We start from the raw sequence: 18,850 nt of genomic DNA, 5'->3' as shown, positions 1-18,850 counted from the left end.
CCTCCCTGAAAGGCGGCTCTGGGCCAGCAGCTGGGGAAGGCCTTCGGCAGGACCAGCACGGACTCTTGTTTGCAGATGGTGCCAAATCACTAATGGGGAAAGGGGTGTGCTCACTGCCAAGAAAGTGGACTAATATTTTTGGGAAGTTTTAATTTGCATCAATTAAAAATTCAGGCCAGCTCTGAGCAAAACAGAAGTAGGTGAACTTATTTCCTGAACCTCTGCACTGTCTTCCCTGGGCCCCTCCAGCCTCTGCAGCCCTATCAGTGAGGGATCCTCCACTGGCCAGCATTTCCCAACCAGCCAGTTCTCAGATTCACACGGTTTTACCCCCACTCTCGTGCCAGACCACACTAGGGCCCTGCAGGGAAGGGGAGAGAAACCATCTGGCTCCAAGAAACAGGAAAAACCCGTCCCTGGAGCCTCAGCACCAGCCTTCAGGTCTGGGTCATTGTCTATACACTGAAGGCTCTTTTCTTGAGCTTATCAGCTCTGTATCTTTTGACCAAAGGAATATGAGAAACGCTTGGGAAGATTAGATGCTTTAAGCAATGCATGGAACGTAGTAAGGGCTCACTAAGCCATGGCATCTTGTTACAGGTGAGGATTGTTTAGGGGTGTTCCTCTGTAAATCTCCAAACCTTAAGTCCTGGCCCCACCACGCCCACTCTGCCATCCTGGCCCAGAGAGCAGTTGTTTCATGAGAGTCATTTATGAGTACTGGAGAACCTCTCTTGCCCTGAGGTATGCTCTAATGGGCTCTGCGGTAGAACCTGTGTCCTTTTAACCCCTGCTGAGTGAAGGGATGAATGAACACATCCCATCAGTGGATTTATGAATGAGTATGTAATGCACTTGCTTCAAGAGACAGACAATGCTGACCCACACAGAGGTCAGGAAAGGCAGAGCTGCCAAGAGTGACCCTAACTACCCTAAATGCCTTCTCCCCGCTGGGGCCCAGCAGTTCTTCTCCCTCCTCAAAATCCAAGGATCTGGAGACAGGACCTTCAGCCATTCATGAGGGCCTCAGGCTGAGTGACCGTCCCTGGCAGTACTGATTCTTTCTCACACAGTTCCATTCTCCCAGGACCCAGAGTTTGCAGAGGGCTGGCTGGGGCAAGGATGGGTCCAGATCGCATAAGAATTTGTCTGCTCCCTTCCCCAAGCCCTAGGAGCACCCGGGGGTGCTTTTTCCTCCATAACTCAACTTCTCTTGGTAATGAGTCCCCACTTCTAACCAATAGAAAAGTTAGCCTAACATTCCAGTGAACTCAGTCCAGTGATTTAAACACAATCGGTTCGACTTAAACTTGGTCGCTTCCCCACATGAGGGCCAGGCCTATCCCGTTCTCCTGCAGTGGCCCCTGCACACTCTCCAGCACCCTCTCAGCTGGCCTCTGGGCCCCACTACGGGCCCACAGGATCTTCTGGGCCAGCTTCCTTCTCCAGTCGAGGAACATCTGAGCAAGTGTCATCAGCCCTATTCTTTTTCCATTTTTATTGTACAGTTGATTTACAGTATTGCATTAGCTTCAGGTGTAAAGTGCATCAGTTATATACATATATATCTCCATTATTTTCCAGACTCTTTTCCCATATAGGCCATTACAGTTTGAGTTCCCTCTGCTATACAGTAGATCCTTATCTATTTTGTATATAGGAGTGTGTGTATCCATCTCAATCTTCCAATTTATCCCTCCCACTGCTTTCCCCCAGTCACTGAACATTTGTTTTCTACATCTGTGACTCTATTTCTGTTTTGGAAGTAAGCTCATTTGTCCCATTTTTTTAGATTCCACATAAAAGTAGTATTATGCAGTATTTATCTCTTACTTCACCATGACAATCTCTAGGTCCACCCATGTTGTTGCAAATATTGTTAGTTCATCCTTTATATGGCTGAGTAACATCCCATTGGATATATGTGCCATATCTTCTTTACCCATTCCTCTGTTAAAGGACATTCACGCTGCTTTGCTGACAGCCCAGGTTTGAAGTCGTATGAGCCTGGACCTGATCAGGTGTCCTCTACTTACTGACGGGATCATGGCCAGTCATTCACCTCCTCTCAGCCTCAGTTTCCTCACCTGTAACAAGATGCCACTGTCTCCCAGGACCTCTGCATGGAGCAGACTATCAGCATGGAACTCAGTGCCTGGCATGTACATGCTCCCGAAATGAAACCCATCTGTTAGTTCTCAAAACCACATACGCACTCAGCCCGAGCCGGGCTCAGGAGTTCAAAGGGAGCCCCAACACTCCCTTCTCAAGTTCTCTCACAGGACTCCTGTACACAAATATATAGGTACCACTGCTCCCCTTGGGTTATTCTTGCATGCAGGAAACAGATCCCTACTCAGGCTGCCTCAAGTCACAGTAGGGGTGTATGCAGTGAAGACCCTTTTAGTGCCTCATATCTGGCTCAAATTAACTAAAGCCAAAAAGAAACAAACAGGTCTCCTTTGGCTCACATAACCTAAAATTCCAGGGATATCTGCTTCGGGGCACAACTGGAGCCCAGGACTCCATGGACACCACCCTTACTTGGCCTCATTCGCCCCACCTACCTCTCAGCTCTGACTCCCTCTCTCAGCTCGGTTATCCGCCTTTCACAATCCGCAGCTGCAGGTTTATTCTCTCAGCAGCCCTCCTGGGGAAAACCTGCCTCTTTCTTGGTTGTTCTGGCAAAAAGCCAGGCCTGAGGCTTGGTAGGCCAAACCATGGGCATTCCTGAACCACTCACCATGGCTGTGGAGACACAGATAAAGCAGTGGGGTCAACCCACCCAGGCCCTGAGCTGAACGAAGCAGTGTGGGAAAGAAGAAGGCAGGGACGAAAACCCCCAGATGCCTGCCCGCCTGCCCTCCCTCCACAGCCCAGCTCTACACACCCGCTCCCCAGTCACACTCCTTTCCAGCTCGCACCACCAGTGGCCTGAGATGCTCGTTAGTCCCCAGCTGAAACTCGAGAGAGTGGGAACCTAACTGGCCCAGCTGTTGGTTGGGCAGGGATTTCCTCGCCAGGTCACATGACAGGAGCTGCTGGCTGAGGACGCGTGCCCGTGGGTAGGAGTCCAACTTGATCCCATCAGTGGCGCCAAAGCAGGGTTGGAAGATGGTTGGTGTCGCAGTTCAAATGAGGTTGCCTGGCTGGTCCATTATGGGAAAGCCACAGGCAGAGCAGTTTCTATAAGAAGTGGGGGGGGCAGCAGGCCTCACGAGTGACACAGCCAGATGCCCCTATGGCATCTGGAATGCAAACAGCTTTATTGATACCTGAGGAAAGCGCAGGAGAAACACTCCTTCTGACCACTCGGCCCATTCCCTGGGGCCAGGTCAACTAGAAGCCAGACTAGTCCTCTCACCCTGCCCGTGCGCCGGGGGTCATCCGGGGCCTTGTTGGCCAGTGCCCAGAGGTCAGACAAGTCAGCAGCCAGAGTCTGGAGAGAGGACATCTGTAGCCGTGGCTTCCACAGCAGGGGCGGGGCCAGCCCGGCAGCCTCACTGGTCAAGGTCCAGAGCCTCCTGGGTCACAGTTCGGAGTCCAATGGAAAACAGCTCCTCCCAGGGCTTCCGGATCCAGGCCAGCAAGGCCGTCAGCTGCTCTGGACACACAACTCGGAGTGCCCAGAAGCTCTCCAGCCGGGACACCTGGCATACAAGCAGCAGTGAGGTGAGACACACGAGGGCCGTGCCCAAGCATGGGGGCAGCAGAGCGGGTCTCAGGAGGACCCACTGCCCCTCCCGGTTCAAGGCCTCTTCTCGCCCCTAGGCCTGTCTCTCTCCAGAAAAGATCCTGACTCTGAGCTTTTAAAACAGAACCCAATTGGCACCGATGGATGACCCACCAAAAGGGCTTTCTCATTTACCACTTTGTGTCTTTAATCCTCCCTGCTTTCAGACTGTCAGTTCTGGGGTCCACTCCAAGGAGTCGCTGGGACTTAGTCCCTGGCTCTGTCATTTATGACCTGGGCCCACTGGTTAACACCCCCCACCAGCCTCAGAGTCCTCAACTGTAAGTGAGCTAAAAACCATACTGCCTCCTCACATAGAGGCTGGCGCACAGGCCCAAAGAGACACGAACTCCAAGTGGCGCCTGTTTCATCAGGGCCTCCGAGCTCACACAAGGCTGGGCTTCAAGTCCACAGTGTCCCCACTGCCCGTAGCTGCCTCCTCGCTACTGTTCACACCCCGCGACGGCCTCCCAGGTCCCAGCACCCTGTTCTCTGCGTCCCCTCATCATGACTGCCTGTGGTTAGGTTCCCTAGAGCCCAGATCCTAGTCTTCCTAGACACACTTGCCGCACTGCCCCCCACCGCCGCCTCCCCACCCCTCTCTCGGCTCCACACCTCGTCGTAGAAGACCAGCCGCAGGGCCTCCGGGGCCACGCGATACAGCAGCACAGAGCTCAGGCTGCTGAGGGGCTGCTGCTCCCTGACGCTCACTGAGGGGCCTGGCCCGGGGGGTGGGGCCTTCTCAGATGCTTCGCCAGATGCTGCTGGAGAAGGGGGCTCTGCCTGGGACCCTGCAGGGTCCTCATCTAACAGGTACAGGGTGGACAGAGTCAGCAACAGGGACACAGGGCAGGCAACGGGTCCTAGGGTATAAGAGACAGAGTGAGGCCCAGAGAAGAAAGCCGTGGAACAGCCCAGATCCCCGGGCTAGTGTCCCAGTGCTGCTTCGGAGAGGAGGAGTGACCACACTGAGGCGGCCACAGCACGGCCTGTGCCTCTGGGGCCACAGTCCTCCCTTCCCCAAACTCCAGGGATCTCTAGCCTCCAAAACCTCTGAGGCCAAGTCAGAGGGAACTTGCCCCACTCCCACCCCTACATCAGAAAAATGCACCCACTCTCCCCTTCACCAAAAGGGTAGGACAGGGCAGACTGAGATGATCTGCTCCACTTCCCACAAAGCCTGGGCCCCGAAGCAAAGGTCCCTGAGCAATAAGACACCCCATGTCACACCCTGGACCCTCCAGAGAGGCCGGGACACTGAGACTGTTACTGGGTGGAAGTCCACAGCCCGGCACTGTGAATTACTACAAAGGCACGAAGAGGTGCCAGGGGGCTGGAGGACTGGAAGGCCAGGGCCAAATCTTACCTTCAACCAGGAACGCTCGAAGGTAGAAGAACCCGGGAGGCTCCGAGGAAGAGTCTGTCTTCAGTAGTGGCCTGGGGAGAAGGCAGCAGGCCCAGGAAGGAGCAGTCAGCCACGAGACAGGAAGAGCCACAGTGGGGGTGGAGTGAGGAGAAGGCGGCAGGCCCAGGTCAGGAGGCTTGGGCGCTCAGGACTCCACCCGGGGCTTGTGAGGGGAGGGGCTGCGCTCCACGAGCAGCCATCTGGGCCTAGCCTGGCCTCAGCCCCCTCAACTCACCAGAGCCTGTGCTTCGGGGTCACCTCCTCCTCTGTGGCACTGAAATTGCTCCTCCGTGTGGGGGGCAGGGACTGTAAGACATCTGGACAGAGCCAGCCGAGGACGGGGAGCCCTCAACGACTCCGGCTCTTCCATCCCAACCTCTCCACACCTTCCCATCCTCCGCGCTGCGGAACTTCCAAGAGGGACGGGTCCTGTTACCGCCCGTCTTCACTGCGGGCGCCACACCCAGCGCTGCGGTCCACAGCCCCCCGACCCGGACTCCCTCCTCCCCCACCCCTGCTCACCGGTGAGCTCCTCCAGGAAGGCCCGGCAGCGCTTGGCCTCTCGGGGCAGCAGGACACAGGGCCCCGCCCTGGCTGCCCACTCCAGCCGCAGGCTCTGTCCCGCCAGGCCCAGCTCTATGTGCCGCAGGTCCTGCAGGGGAATGGCCAGGGCCAGCTGCAGCCAGCTAGCCGGGGGCCCACTGTGGAGACGGAGAGGGCAGAGTAGCAGGAAAGAGTGAGAGCAGAGTCAGAGCGTGGGGGCCCGGGCCCTTCCCTGGCAGCGGCCCCGCCCACTCACCAGATCTCCCCTGTCACCTTCAACACATAGAACCTTTGGTCAGACACAACCACGAGACACAGAAATTCCCCGGAGTGGCCTGCCAACGCCAGCGGCACCTAAGGGGAAGCGGAGGTTGGCAAGAAACAGAGAGGGCTAGGGAGGCGGCCGGCAGACTGAGGGCCGAGCTCCTGGTGACACTGCTCACCCATCCGGCCTCTCCGTTGGCCTCGCTCTCTAGCCCACAGCCCCGCCTGCACTCGGACCCACATCAGGCTCTGAGCAGGTCTCCCTGACCGCCATCTCGGCCCCTCCAGCCCACCCTCTGAGAGGACTGCCGCCCCCAAATACAAAACCCACCGCCACTCCCCAGCTCCCCAGACTTCAGAGGCTCCACAGGCCTTGGGATCAAGTCCGAGCTACGGCAGCAGACACCAGATGATGCTTCCAGGCTCCCCTCACGACACCTGCCCTGCCCACACCCTGGCTGTGCCGCTCACAGTCACTTCTCCCCACCAGCTCCTCTCAGGCCTCAGAGCAGTTGCTGCCTCCTTTCCCTAGAACACTCTTTCTCTCTCTCCCGTCACTCATCCTGCAGGAAGGAGAGGCTTCCCAGGCCTGCACAGGCTGGATCAGATGCCTATCAAGGACCTGAGCCTGATTCTGGCACAGGCACACCTCATTGTGGCTGCCTGTTCCTCATCCCAGGAGGAACGATGGAGAGCAAGACTGCGGACTCTAGGCCCTCAGTGTCCCGCAAGTGCTCACAGATCCAGAGAGGGATCTGTGGCAACAATGGCCAGAGGCTGCGCCCGACAGCCCGCAGACACCAGCTACAGGGTGAGCAGCGTCCTCCCCGTGGGACAGGGGAGACTTCGAAGGCTCAAATACCAAGGAGCAGGTCCAGAGCCACAATGAGAGTCACTGCCGGCATTCAAACTGGAAGCCGGGCCTGGTGGCTCCAGAGTGACTGCCCAGTTTGCTGTGCTGGAAACAGGCAGGGGGTCACAGGGCAGGGCCGGGCTGGCACAGACCTTGAGGCAACACTGGAACTCCTCCTGGGCATCAGTGAATACCTCGACGTCCAGGAAGAGCCGGAGTCGGTGGTCCACGGAGCGGAGGCCGCAGCGCTCAGGGGCTGGGGGTGAGTGGTGGGCCGTCAGCCGGCCTGGGCCACCCCAGCACCCCTCCCCCAACACCACCTGTCTCTGTTCGCCTAGACTCACGTGGGCTGAGGCTCCAACTGTGGTGGTCATGGGAGGCCAGGACCTGGGATGGGGCACTGCCAGCCCCATTGCTGGAGTCACTGTGGCCACGAGGGTCGTGGACAGCACTCAGGGACTGCGAGAGGGCCGGGGATTGCTCTTCTTGTCTCTGCTCCCCACTGGGGGTTCCCGAGGACACAGCCAGAAGAACCACGTGATCACTACCACAGTACGGACACACAGATGATTCTGAAGGGCAGATGGACACAGCTCATCAACCACACACACACAACAGATATACACACTCATAACATCCCTCCCCCCGACCCCACCCCACTGTGCTCACAATACTCCCTCCCCACTCTGGGACTCGCCTGGGCCCCATCTCCAGCTTCACACGCTTCCCATGCTCCCACCCGACCTGATGCCCTCAGCAGGCCAAACTGCTGACCAATCACTCCCCATCCTAGTGACAGATGAGCAGGCCCACAAGCTCCTCAATATACCTGCCTTCTCATTTCAGGAGGCCCTTTCAGAGAGGGCCACACCCACCCAGGCCCTGCTGTGGGCCCCTTCCACAGCCCTGGGCTGGGCATGTACTTGAAGTCTGAGAGCCCAAAAACAACAGATAAGGGTCCAATTCCAGGTTCTCTGTGCTTGGTTCCCCATCTGTGAGACGGGGATGATGACAATCCTAGAGGGTTGTCAGGACAACTGAATGGAATTGGGTAAAGAAACCAGGACACAGATCAGCAGTGAGACAAGAAACACTCTTTGAGCAGCTATGACGTGCTGGAACATGCCAGACCCTTTGACAGCTGTATCGAAACTCTCCTGACCCTATTGTGCAAGTGAGGAAAGCAAAGATGAAGTCACTGATGCGCCCTGCCAAGGCCACGTAGCTGGGGTCAAGGCAGCAGCTACTGTGTGTGGAAGACCTCGGTTCTAGCCAGGCATGGTTCCTGGTGCTGTTCTGTCACACTGAAATCTCCTCATGTCATGGGGCAAGTCCATCCTCTTCTTTGCTCAGACGAGGTGACTGAGGCTCAGATCAAGAGAGACTGGAGCACATAGGAATGTACAAGACTAACACCACCACCGAAGGGACGCCAGGACCACATGACCCTTGGAGTACAGACAGGGTCTGGGACAGGGCAGGGCTGTTTCTGTTATACACACTGTACTGCTGGGCTTGCAGCTGCCCAGGCAAGTTCAGGCTGGAGAATGAATGAAGAGGGCTCAATTTCTGAATAAAATTTAAACCCCAGTTCCAGCTACTGCCAGGGGAAAAAAAAAAACATGTGATTAATAAAAATCAAACATTTCAGTGCAGGTGTTACCAAGAATATTTTTTTCCTCTTCAATGTCTTCAAAGACACAGCTTTTTGACTGGTCTGCAATGGAAAAATCTGTCATCTTAACAAAACAGGGTGTGAAGAAATGCCATGAAGTGTTACTCAAGTGACTCACAGGGTCGGTCAGGGAAGGACAACCTAAGCCCCCTCACACAGCATCCCACTACAGCTGCCAGACAGCCCAGCGCTGCAGGGAGTGCTCGTATGTTTTACGTGGCTTCTGAAATAGTAGCCCAAAAAAAGGAGGGAAATGCTCCAAGTTATGGAAAAATAATGGGTACGTTTAAGCAGTTAGAGATTGTACTTCCTGACTTAAGAGAAAAAGAGGATGTAGTGGTTTTTTTTTGCAGGCAGACAGTTTTAATTTTTCCTCCAGGCTGAAAAGTTGGCTCCCCCGCTCCTTTCTTCCCTAGGGCTCCCCCTCCACACTCCCAGCTCAAAGCCATTTTCCCTGAAGCAGCAGGAGGTACATGGACACTGAGGTCAAGGGCAGGGCTGGTACCTGTCTTTCGGAACAGCGGCCTCCAGCCTTCCTCACTGTCCAGCCCCAACCTGGCCTCCTCTGGCTTGAACTCACGGCCACAGCGCAGACACTGGAGTCTGTCCCCTGGCAGGGCCCCCAATTCCTCAAGCTGATGCTGAGAGGTGGCTGCTGGGGTCAGCACAGCTAGCAGCTCCTGAAACACGGTGACCGGACACAGCCGTGAGCCGGACCCGAGTCCTCAGGCTTCCAGCCTCCCCCAGCTGCCTGGGCCCTGCGCTAGGTTCCGTCACCTGGACAGCCGCCTCGGCATCCGGCTCCAGCACCACGTAGCGACGCAGCTGCCGGTCGGGGCAAATGTAGGAGAAGCGGAGAACAAGGATGGGGCCCTGGGGTCGTGGATCTGAGCCCTGCACAGGAAGAGGCGGTCAGCGGGATTAGGGTTATGCTGAGAGCATGACGGAAAAGATAGCTCTGGACTCCGCAAAAATGCTTTTGCTGACAGCCACGCTGCAGCCCAGGAGCTCTGCCCCTCAGCCAAGCCCCCAAGCCACCTGGGGCCTGCCTCTGCCCCCTTAGTGCCCCTCCCTGGCTCCAAGCACAGTGACAGAGCATGGGAAACACCCGGCCCAGTGCCTGACCAGGTTGTCAAGAGTCAGTTCCAGAAAAAAAAGCCTAGCACCCCCTCTAGAAGCCCTGCTCCTTACCACTCACCTCAGGCACCTGCTCGCTCTGGGTCTGGGTCTCTGCCTCTATCTCAGCTGCCTCCAGACTCCGGAGCTCAAGCCGTTGCAGGGTTCGAGCTGCTTGTAGTTCCACCTCAAACAGGTGGCCTGTAGTGACCCAGAGAAAGCACTCCCTGCCCCGCACGCCCTCAGGCCCCTCCAGGGGACACACCAACATGGGCCGGCAGAGCTCCACTGAGAAGAGACAGAGAGTGGGGCACCATGAGGAGGGAGAGGCAGCCAAGACTTGGCCCCCGCTATGGGGTGGCCGTCCATCCCCACACTTGGGCCTTCCTGACTTCTGGACACACGGCCACCACCTGGCTCCGGGCTCCCTCGCGGCCAGCGAGTGCTCACCCTCCACTTCACTTTGCTCCTCTCCTCCCTCCTCTTCTCCCTGCTTCTCCAGCTCCTCTTCCTCCTGAGGCTCCGGCTCTGGCCAGACCTCCTCTGCCACTTCCTGTGGAGACTCCTTCTCAGGGGGTGGAGGGCTGGGCACAGGCCCTGGGCTCAGGGCGTCCGGGGACAGCGTGTTGAGGGCAGAGGCCTCCAGGTGATTCCGATACTGCAGCCAGTCACAGCCAAACCGCTCCCGAAAGCTGCTCATGAGTTCCAGCTCCCGATGCTGCTGCACAAACCACCCTGGGCAGGGGCAGGAGCCCACGGCTTAGCAAGCCTGGCCCCACCACAACCCCCAGCCACCCCATCTTCTGGGCGTGCTCCTCAGGGTGAGGTAAAAAAGGGGGTATGGTGGCAGGGGACGGCCAGTTCAGAGGGAAGCCGAAGTCTGCCCTTTCAGCAGCAGGTGCTGAAGCGAGTTCTATGTGACACTGACGTCACATGCAACTCAGAAGCACAAAGTGCCTGCTGCTTAGAGAGATTCAAGAGACAGGGCAGCGCATTTAAGGTCCGGAAACGTCCTCTAGTTTAACCCAGCTTTTTCCAAACTGATGGGGCCACGGGATCCTCTCATTATCTGACCCCCTGACATCCAACAAAGATAACGTTCCCTGAAAAACCCTTTGGGAAGTGCTGCCCAGGGGCAGTCTCTTCTCCTTTCCCTAGACTGAAACAGGAAGGACGACGAGGTCCCCGCAATGCTCCATTCCACCAAAAGGAGAAGTCCTCCCGACTAAGAGACGAGTGCGTGGGACTGAGGCTTGGGTGCTGGGGGTGGGCTGACTCACCAGCTGGGGAGGGGTCCAGCGTCCGGGGCTCCGGGTCAGTGTCACTGGGTTCCGAGATACTCGCCCGCCTCACGCGGACTCGGCTCTGAGGTTGGGAGAGGGACCCCAGGTTCTATGAAAGCCAGTGGCCTCCCACCCAACCCACCCGGAACACCCACCTGCAGGCAAAGACATGCCCTGACCACTCCCAGGACCTCTGTAGCCCAGAGCCCCCATAAACACATCCCGGCCCAGGCATGAGGCAGCCTAGGACCCCATTTACCTTCACCTTGCGGAGCCGGGGCTGGGCCACAACACCCCCTGACGAGAGGCTGTCACTCAAGTCAGGGCCACCGGAAGTTTCGATTGTACTCCCCACTGGCCAAGGCGGAGGTGGTACCAAGGTGCTGAGCCCAGAGGACGTGGAGGTCTGGTATGGGACAACAAGAAGGAGACAGAGGTTGGAGCCAGGGTGCACCCCTCTTCCACCCACGCTCACCAATGGGGGCCTACCTTCCAGCTGATCGGACAGACCCTTCCTGGACACCCCTCTGTTTCCCTCAGCTAGCACCCTCCCTTCACCTCCACCCCGTCACTCCCGCCACACGAACCTGTAAATCAGTCAGTGACAAGGCCTTTCCATCGAGAAGGAACTGAGCAGAGATAAAAGGGGAGGGCGGAGTCGGTGGGAGCACACACTCTGGGGGGCCCCTAGCCAGGGTTGGGAGCCCTCCTTGTCCTGTAAGGACCAGCAGCTTCAGTGAGGGGAAAAGGCGTAACAAGGCAGCAGTGTGAGGCCTCGGTCCCTCACCAAGGGATGTGGGGAAAGGCAAGAGCATGCAGGGGTGAGGGAGGCCTAGGCAAGAAAGGGAACGCAGAGCGGACGTGGGCAGACCACTCACCCCAGCAGCAGTATCCCTGGCACGGGGCGACAAGTACCGGGCGGTGGCCACTCGGTGCTCAGGGTGGAACCACAAAGGGTTCCCCTCCAGGTAGAGCTGGGCACAGGAAGAGGAGACAGAGGTGGGCCTGGGGCCTCCTTATATGAGGAAGGGGGCGGACCCACTCAGCATGCAGGGAGGGGGGGCACGAAGCCGGCTCCCCGGTCCTCACCTTGCGCAGCTCCGTCAGCAGCCACAGTGGCGCCAGCTCCCTGTGTCTCTCCAGCAGGTTGTAGGCCACATCCAGGTGCCGCAGGTTCCGCAGCTGTCCCAGGCCTGGGGCAGAGATGAGAGGGGAGGTGTGAGCAAGGCTGTGGGTGAGCAAGGGTGGAGGGGCGTGGGGTGGGGTGGGGTGGAGTGGAGGGGGCGTGCTGGGGGAAGGCATGGCAGAAAGGCCAGCCTGGGCACCCCACACCTGTCTGAGGGCCGCAGGAGGCTCTGGTAGGCACACGCATCCCAGGCCACCCTGAGTCTCATACTGCCCCCATTCCCTTCCATGCGGGACTGCTCCCCCACCCCAGCACAGTCCCCCACTCACCATGCAAGCTCTGGAGCTCATTGCCCCGCAGAATCAGGGTTCCCAGAGCAGCCCCTGAGGGTCCCATTTTCGGCACCAAACGCAGGTGGTTATAAGAGATGTCCAGGTGACAGAGCTCAGACAAATCCTGGGAGGGGATGGAGAGGGCAGTAACGAAGAGTCTCTCCTTGACCACACTCTAGCCAGGCTTCTCTGAATCCTCTTCCTGACTAAGCCTCAAACTTGGCCCACAAAGACTACAGAGTCTCAGCACAAATGATTTCACCTGTCCCTCTATCAACCCCCACATTAAGGCGAACAAATCTACCAGTTTCTCACAGCTCCAGAATGATCACCCCAGCCCCCTGACGTCACTGCCCAGGAAAACTCAAGGTGGCAGAAGGATTTAGTTTGCTTCAGACAACAGCGGAAAGATCGGGCCCGGCTCTCTGCCTCCGTGGGGCTTTGACAAGAGCCAATTAGCAAACCAGACAGGTCCACATGGACGAACACCCCTTCCTGTTTTTCGTACACATCCACTTTCCCACCTTCAGAGGAACCCAACTAGGGTTTGGGCAAAGAGAGAATCTGCCCAAGCCCCCACTGTCCCACTTCCCACTGCCTCATACTCCCTTGAAAACGCTCACCTCTGCACAAATCAAACTGGACTTTAGTTCACACTGAAAAGCTTATGACGGATTAAGATAGTTTTACTACTAATTAAATATCACCAATAGTTTTTTGCCATTTTAACCAGAATCCAGCTTTATCTCTGACAGGGAGACATGGGAAAAAGGTTCTTCAAGTTCACCATGAAAGTCTTTACTGAGCTAGACCCTGGGCTAAGTAACATCAGATACTCTTCACAATCATTTTCATACTATAAAAGTAAGTACTCCTATGATATGTACTTTACAGATAAAAAAATTGAGAGATTGACTAATTTGCCCCACAGAGATGAGGAGTTGAGGTTTGAACACTGGTTTGTCCTATGCCAGAGTCTGTGCCTCCAAAGAGTACTGCCTCCCAGGATGCGACTCCATGGGGAGTAGGGGTGGGGAAGCAGGGGGGTGGCAGGTGGGAGGTAAGAGCAAGGTGGGAGCAAAAGGAGTCTGGAAGGGAAGGTCTCAGCAGAACAAGTGGAGGCCCAGGTGGCACCCACCCCGCCAGGCTGTTCATACTCACCATCAGGAAGCCCTTGCAGTCTTGGACTTGATTGTGGCTCAGGTTCAAGAAGCGAAGAGCTGACAAGAGACGCTTAGGGGGGATAGGGACAGGAAGCAGAAAATCAAGACGTCCCCAGGCAGCCAACTAGCTCTCCACCCTAAGGGCCCATCCCTGTCATTCCCCAGTTTCCCAAAGCCCCTCCTGAGGCTCGCTCACCAGGGAGCTGTCTAAGGCAGTCAGGGAATTGTAGCTGAAGTCAGCAGACAGCAGAGCCAGCCAGGGCAGGGCAGAGCAGAAGTCACCGCCGCAGGCTGACAGCAGCTCCTGCACAGACAGGTGGGTGCTATTACCTCCACTCTCTGCCCCTTACCACGCCAAGGCCACGCTCTGTTACCTGGCCATGCATTCACGCTATATACCAGGCTCTGTCTGGAGATGCAGACTTAAACAACGCCCAAGACCCCCTTCCTAAGGAATGTGAGCAGACAGAGCAGTGGGGGAGGCAGACGTGACAATGTCAAACACAATATGCTAGGTGTGACTGTAAACTAGGCGGGCACAGAGTGCTGTGGAACACAGCAGGGGGAGTGAAGACACTGTCCAGCAGGAGGCAGGAGGCAGGGCAGGCTGCAGAGAAGCGGGAACATCAGAGCTTGGTCCTCCATGTCCCTCAGGACAAGGCTGCCGGGCTTGCCCCTGACCTTCCTTACCTCTAATGCCTGGAGGCTCCTGCTGCAGATCAGGGTCTCCAGCTGGGAATAGATGCCACGTAGCCCACAGAGGCAGTGGAGGGGGACACCTCGGAGCTGGAACAAGCGAAGGGAGGAGGGGAATGATGACAAAGCCACCTATGGTTCAGGGCAGCCTTGAATGGAAGAGTAGGTGGTGCATCACTGCAGAGCAACAAGCCCACCTCGGTCTGCCCCCCACACCCCACCAAGAGGCCACCTCCCTGCCCCTGCCCCAAATGTCTGCTCAAGCCGGGTTTTGTGCACCAACATCCCCCAGTGCCCCATACCTCCAGCTGCCGAAGGGACTTGAAGGGAAAAATTTTGATGGGCCCTGAGAGGCCAAGACCTGGGACATGAACCAGCTAAAAAAAAAAAAAACTACTCAGGTCACTGAGGCCCACCACATGTCCCTTTCCTTGGCCTCCCTTCCCTAGCACTGCCAAGCACAGCTCTCTCCTCACCTGGGTCTGGGCCCTGTAGATTTTGTGCACGCATGCCACACCCTCAGCCCCACCTCCACTCTTCTCCTGTGCTCTCAGTACCCCCAACCCCATCCCCATCCCAGAACCTTGAGTGAAAGCGTTTTCTGCAGCATGTCAAAGAGGAACTGAAGCTGGAGGATGATGGGCGAGTCAGCAGGGTGGGAGGGCAGAGCCACAAAGCCTGTCTGGCCAGGGCCCCATGGCCCCAGATGCAGCTCAAATACGTGGTTCAGGTGCTGCAATGTGGCAGTCAGCAGGGTCAGGGTGCTATGGCCAGACAGCACCACATCCCCTACAGGGAAAGGGGCAGACAAGAGGAGGACATAAGAAAAGGCTCTTTCCATTTATTCTAAGACTTACGACCCCAGGAAACAACCACTCCCATCCACAGACCCGATCCGCATTCTCCACAACAGGATCAAACTTCACCACTCTTCCTCGCTCAAGTCTTCAGTGGCTCTCCGCTATCTTTCAAAACGTCCTAAGTTTTCCGCCTGATAGATTGCTTCACTACAAGACTCCAGCTTTTCTGAATTTCCCTTCGCCTTCTGTTCAAAGACCCTGGCATACTCACAGTGCTGGCAACAGCGCTGGTTCCCAGCTTCCTCATTTTCTGACACACCCCCTTCCACTCTGCCCAGCTCAAGACCCACCTTCTCCAGAAAGCTTTCTCAGCAAGCACCGCTGCAGAACTTTTCACCATAATTACTAACTTTATGTGACAGCGAACAAGAAGTTTTATCTGTATTTCTTTGTCTCATTGTACAAGGAACATGTGCACTTACAGAAACTTTCAAACAACACTAAAATGCATGCCAAAAAAGTAACCACTCATTTAAGCACTAAGGTATTGCTACTGCTCTCCATGTTAAAACTGCCTTCTCTTGTCCTTGAGGGCGTCTTCTGGTATTCATTACTGCATCTAAAAAAATACAGCTACAAGGTCCTACTGTATAGAGCAGGGAGCTATATTCAATACCTTGTGATAAACCACAGTGGAAAAGAACAGAACGTATATGTGTGTATAACTGAGTCACTTTGCTATACAGCAGAGCTTGGCATAACACTGTAAATAAATTATACTTCAATAAAAATAAATAAACTACAAGGTAGATACAGAGATTTTTACGTTTCTTGGAAAAAAATAAGGATTGACTAGAACGATTTTGCAGAAATAATACAGAGAGATCCCCATACCCTTATATGTAACCACCAATGGTTTTATTTTATATGGAGTACAATAACAAAATCAGGAAATTAGCATTGTGGACAAGGTGTACATATAGTTCTATGCCATTTTGTTACATGTAGGTTCCTGTAACTACTACCACAATCAAGATATAAAACTATTCCATCACTGCAACACTCTCCCTCCTGCTACACCTCTAGTCACTTGTGTGCCTGTGCACATGGACTCACACACACACACCCCATCAGCCCTAACCTCTGGAACGAAGTCAGATTCTTGCTAAATAAGTTATCAAATCCTACAACCTTGTATGAAGGATTTTCTATGTACTAGACAGTAAGGATAGATACAGACAAGGTTCAAGGACTCTCCCTACCCTGAAAGAGCCTCCCAGTCTAGAAGAGGAGATAAGACATGTGCACAGTTAATACTACAAGCCAGAAAGTAAAAATGCTATATGGATACCATCAACAGGAGTACAGAGAGATGGAAAGGGAGCTAACATTGAATACTATGTGCCAGACATACGTTATTCCATTTAAACTTCACCAAAATCTCCTAAAAAGCACTGTTAATACCTTCTTACAAATATGGAAACTGGAGCACAGAAAAGTTAAGAATCTCAATTGAGATCATAAATCTGATAGGAAGTTGTTATTTCCATCTGTTCTCAAAGCCAACCAGAATTTCTACAACTAAGGCCAACCATTACTGAACAACTCCAATGGCTCCACTGTGCCTAGGCTTGGAAGAAAGAAACTATAATAATTACTACCAATTCTGAGTGCTTACTATATACGCAATCACTGTTCTAAATGCTTTATATGAATTGAAATGAATCCCCACAGCAATCTTTCAGTTAAGTACAATCAGTATCCCATTTTGCTGATGAGGAAGAACTAAGGCTCAGAAAACTTGAACAATTTGGTCATGTTTGAAAGAGCTGGGATTCCAACCCAGGGGCTTTTAATTATCCTATACTTCATGCTTTGCCACTGTCAACTACAAATTGGCATTTGCCATTGGCACTTGTCATCCACCTCTACAAGGATTAAATCATGTGCTACTGCAGCTGCTGATTCTCGACATCCCCTGAAAAGAGTTTATGGTGGAGAGCAGAAATGAGGAGCTCAGTGCTCTGGAACAACAACAACAAAAAAAAAACCCTAGCATCACAGGTCTTCAGATAGTTAGATATTTTCAGGAGCCAATTTTATTATGAACCCAATTCTTGTATCTCTTCACATCTAGCACTCCTCATAAAAACACTAAAATCCTTCGTGATGACAACTGCTCCTCAACACTAGCAGAAACGGTCTGCAAAAAAATATGTGCTTGATAGCATTTACTCTCCCTCCACCAAAATCACATATATACTGACCTTACTCCCTACCTCTTTGGAGCAGCTTCTCAGAGCCATCTGAGATGCTAGTTCATGGGCTATAGTCCTCATTTTGCCCAAATAACACTTTCTTTAAGTTAGCACCACAGATCAACGATTATGACTAGTCCTTGGTCTAGAAGGACTTACGGCCAAGTAACGAGCACTCCCCTTGGGAGGAGTAGAGAATTTAATTCTTTTGACACCCAAACCCTCGTGACCCTAAACAGCTGTAACCTCATGACTCCTAATGAGCCACGTCTCTAGAACGTAGGAAGTTGCCCCTCTCGCCCAGCCTCAGCCCAACCGGAAGTTCACTCACCGGACTCGCGCAGAAGCCCCGCGAGCCTCCACACCAGAGAGTCCCGCGGGGCGGTCGTCATGGCCACAGGACGCTGGGGGCGGAGCCAGAGAAAAGAGGAAGCGGAAGAGCTTCAGGTGGTAGCAGTGCCAAAACGCCAGGACGTCCGCGCAAACCGAAGCCTCGCGGAGAACAAAAAAAAGCAAACCAGAGGGCGAGAAAGAGCTCCTCTTTGGTTCCCTTTCAAAGAGCATAAGGCCTGACCAGCCAGACTGACCTTCCTGTATGATCCTCCCACCAGCTCTACCGCCGGGCGCCTATCAATAATAGACAGGAAGTCCCGCCCCGGAAGAGAGGCGCTCGGAAGGGACGGCCGAAAAGTAAGCCTTGCGCTGCCGGAAACCATGCCGTAAGTCGTGCGAACGTGTCGAATAGGGGCGGTGCCCGCTGGTTCGGGTGAAGGCGCTCCATTCGCGTCCCAGCTGCCTGAGCCCAGACTCCAATCCCAACCTGGGCCTCCGCCGTCCCTGCCCCTCTGTGGGCCCCGCAAGGCCTGAGACAGCCGCTGAGCTCGGCTGGGGCCGCTCTGGGTCAGTGAGGAAAATCTGACTCCTTGTTTGCAGACTGGGCGGGGAAGCAAAGTTGAGAGAAAAGGAGTTTTCTGTTACTGAGGAAAAGACTTATGCAAACACTTATCCGAACACTCCTTTTTCAGTTAAAGGAGAGCGTGTCCGCCATGGGAGGCAGTTTTTTCACATCTGTATGAAAGAGATGGCGGAGGCGCCATTTCTGGGGTCCCTTCGACCGTTTTTCCTTCACCTTCATCCAGACTCGCTTTTCTTTTTCCTTCGTGAATATCATCCTCTCATATTAGCTTCGTAACGCTCCACGTGCACCACGTCCTTTATTTTTCCTTTGTTTTCGACTCCTAACACTTGAATTTAAAAGTTACTGTTTCGAGTTTGAAAATGTGAAAGTAGATTCACAAAAGCCTATGTTACTTGGGAAGGTCATTCAGTTAGTAACCGATAGCTCCGAGACTGCCGAGTTCCCATTGCTGCTTTCACCTGGTCCTGGTCAAATACAGACGTCGACTACAGAATTAACGAGTAATGCCTCTTAACAATTTCTTGTTTTTAGGGAGGGCTTTGTTTTTTTTTTTTAATGTAATGCCCAATCTTCTGATTTATTTTTAAAATTAGTGGTAGGCCAGTTGAGAGTAGGAATAAGGTCATAGTCATTTTTATTCCGAGTTACAAAATTTGAAGGATCTTTTCTGAAGACAAAATATTT

General features: G+C 54.4%; 1 protein-coding gene and 1 pseudogene across 1 annotated transcript; one reads left to right on the top strand and one right to left on the bottom strand.

Annotated features, from left to right (window-relative positions):
* Window positions 1–3,109: 3,109 nt before the first annotated feature.
* STK11IP (serine/threonine kinase 11 interacting protein) lies at window positions 3,110–17,672 on the bottom strand. Its single transcript, XM_068967966.1, has 24 exons — window positions 17,579–17,672; window positions 14,773–14,978; window positions 14,492–14,566; window positions 14,184–14,279; window positions 13,690–13,797; window positions 13,492–13,563; window positions 12,328–12,454; window positions 11,962–12,065; window positions 11,751–11,846; window positions 11,460–11,501; window positions 11,132–11,278; window positions 10,870–10,954; window positions 10,040–10,324; window positions 9,672–9,877; window positions 9,251–9,367; window positions 8,979–9,153; window positions 7,143–7,370; window positions 6,951–7,054; window positions 5,938–6,035; window positions 5,661–5,839; window positions 5,374–5,455; window positions 5,100–5,170; window positions 4,349–4,596; window positions 3,110–3,650 (listed from the first exon to the last, which is right to left on the bottom strand). Exons 1-24 carry the CDS (start codon window positions 17,637–17,639, stop codon window positions 3,501–3,503), a joined length of 3,162 nt encoding a protein of 1,053 aa, XP_068824067.1. The 5' UTR covers window positions 17,640–17,672; the 3' UTR covers window positions 3,110–3,500.
* A 289-nt stretch (window positions 17,673–17,961) lies between these two features.
* The window catches only part of LOC138076333 (UBX domain-containing protein 2B-like), a 7,869-nt pseudogene continuing 6,980 nt past the window's right edge, over window positions 17,962–18,850 (top strand).

The sequence above is a fragment of the Capricornis sumatraensis genome, chromosome 3 (assembly GCF_032405125.1).
Source record: "Capricornis sumatraensis isolate serow.1 chromosome 3, serow.2, whole genome shotgun sequence".
Lineage (NCBI taxonomy): Eukaryota > Metazoa > Chordata > Mammalia > Artiodactyla > Bovidae > Capricornis > Capricornis sumatraensis.
The sequence above is the reverse complement of the archived record's forward strand: the minus strand, read 5'-3'. Positions and strand labels throughout refer to the sequence as shown.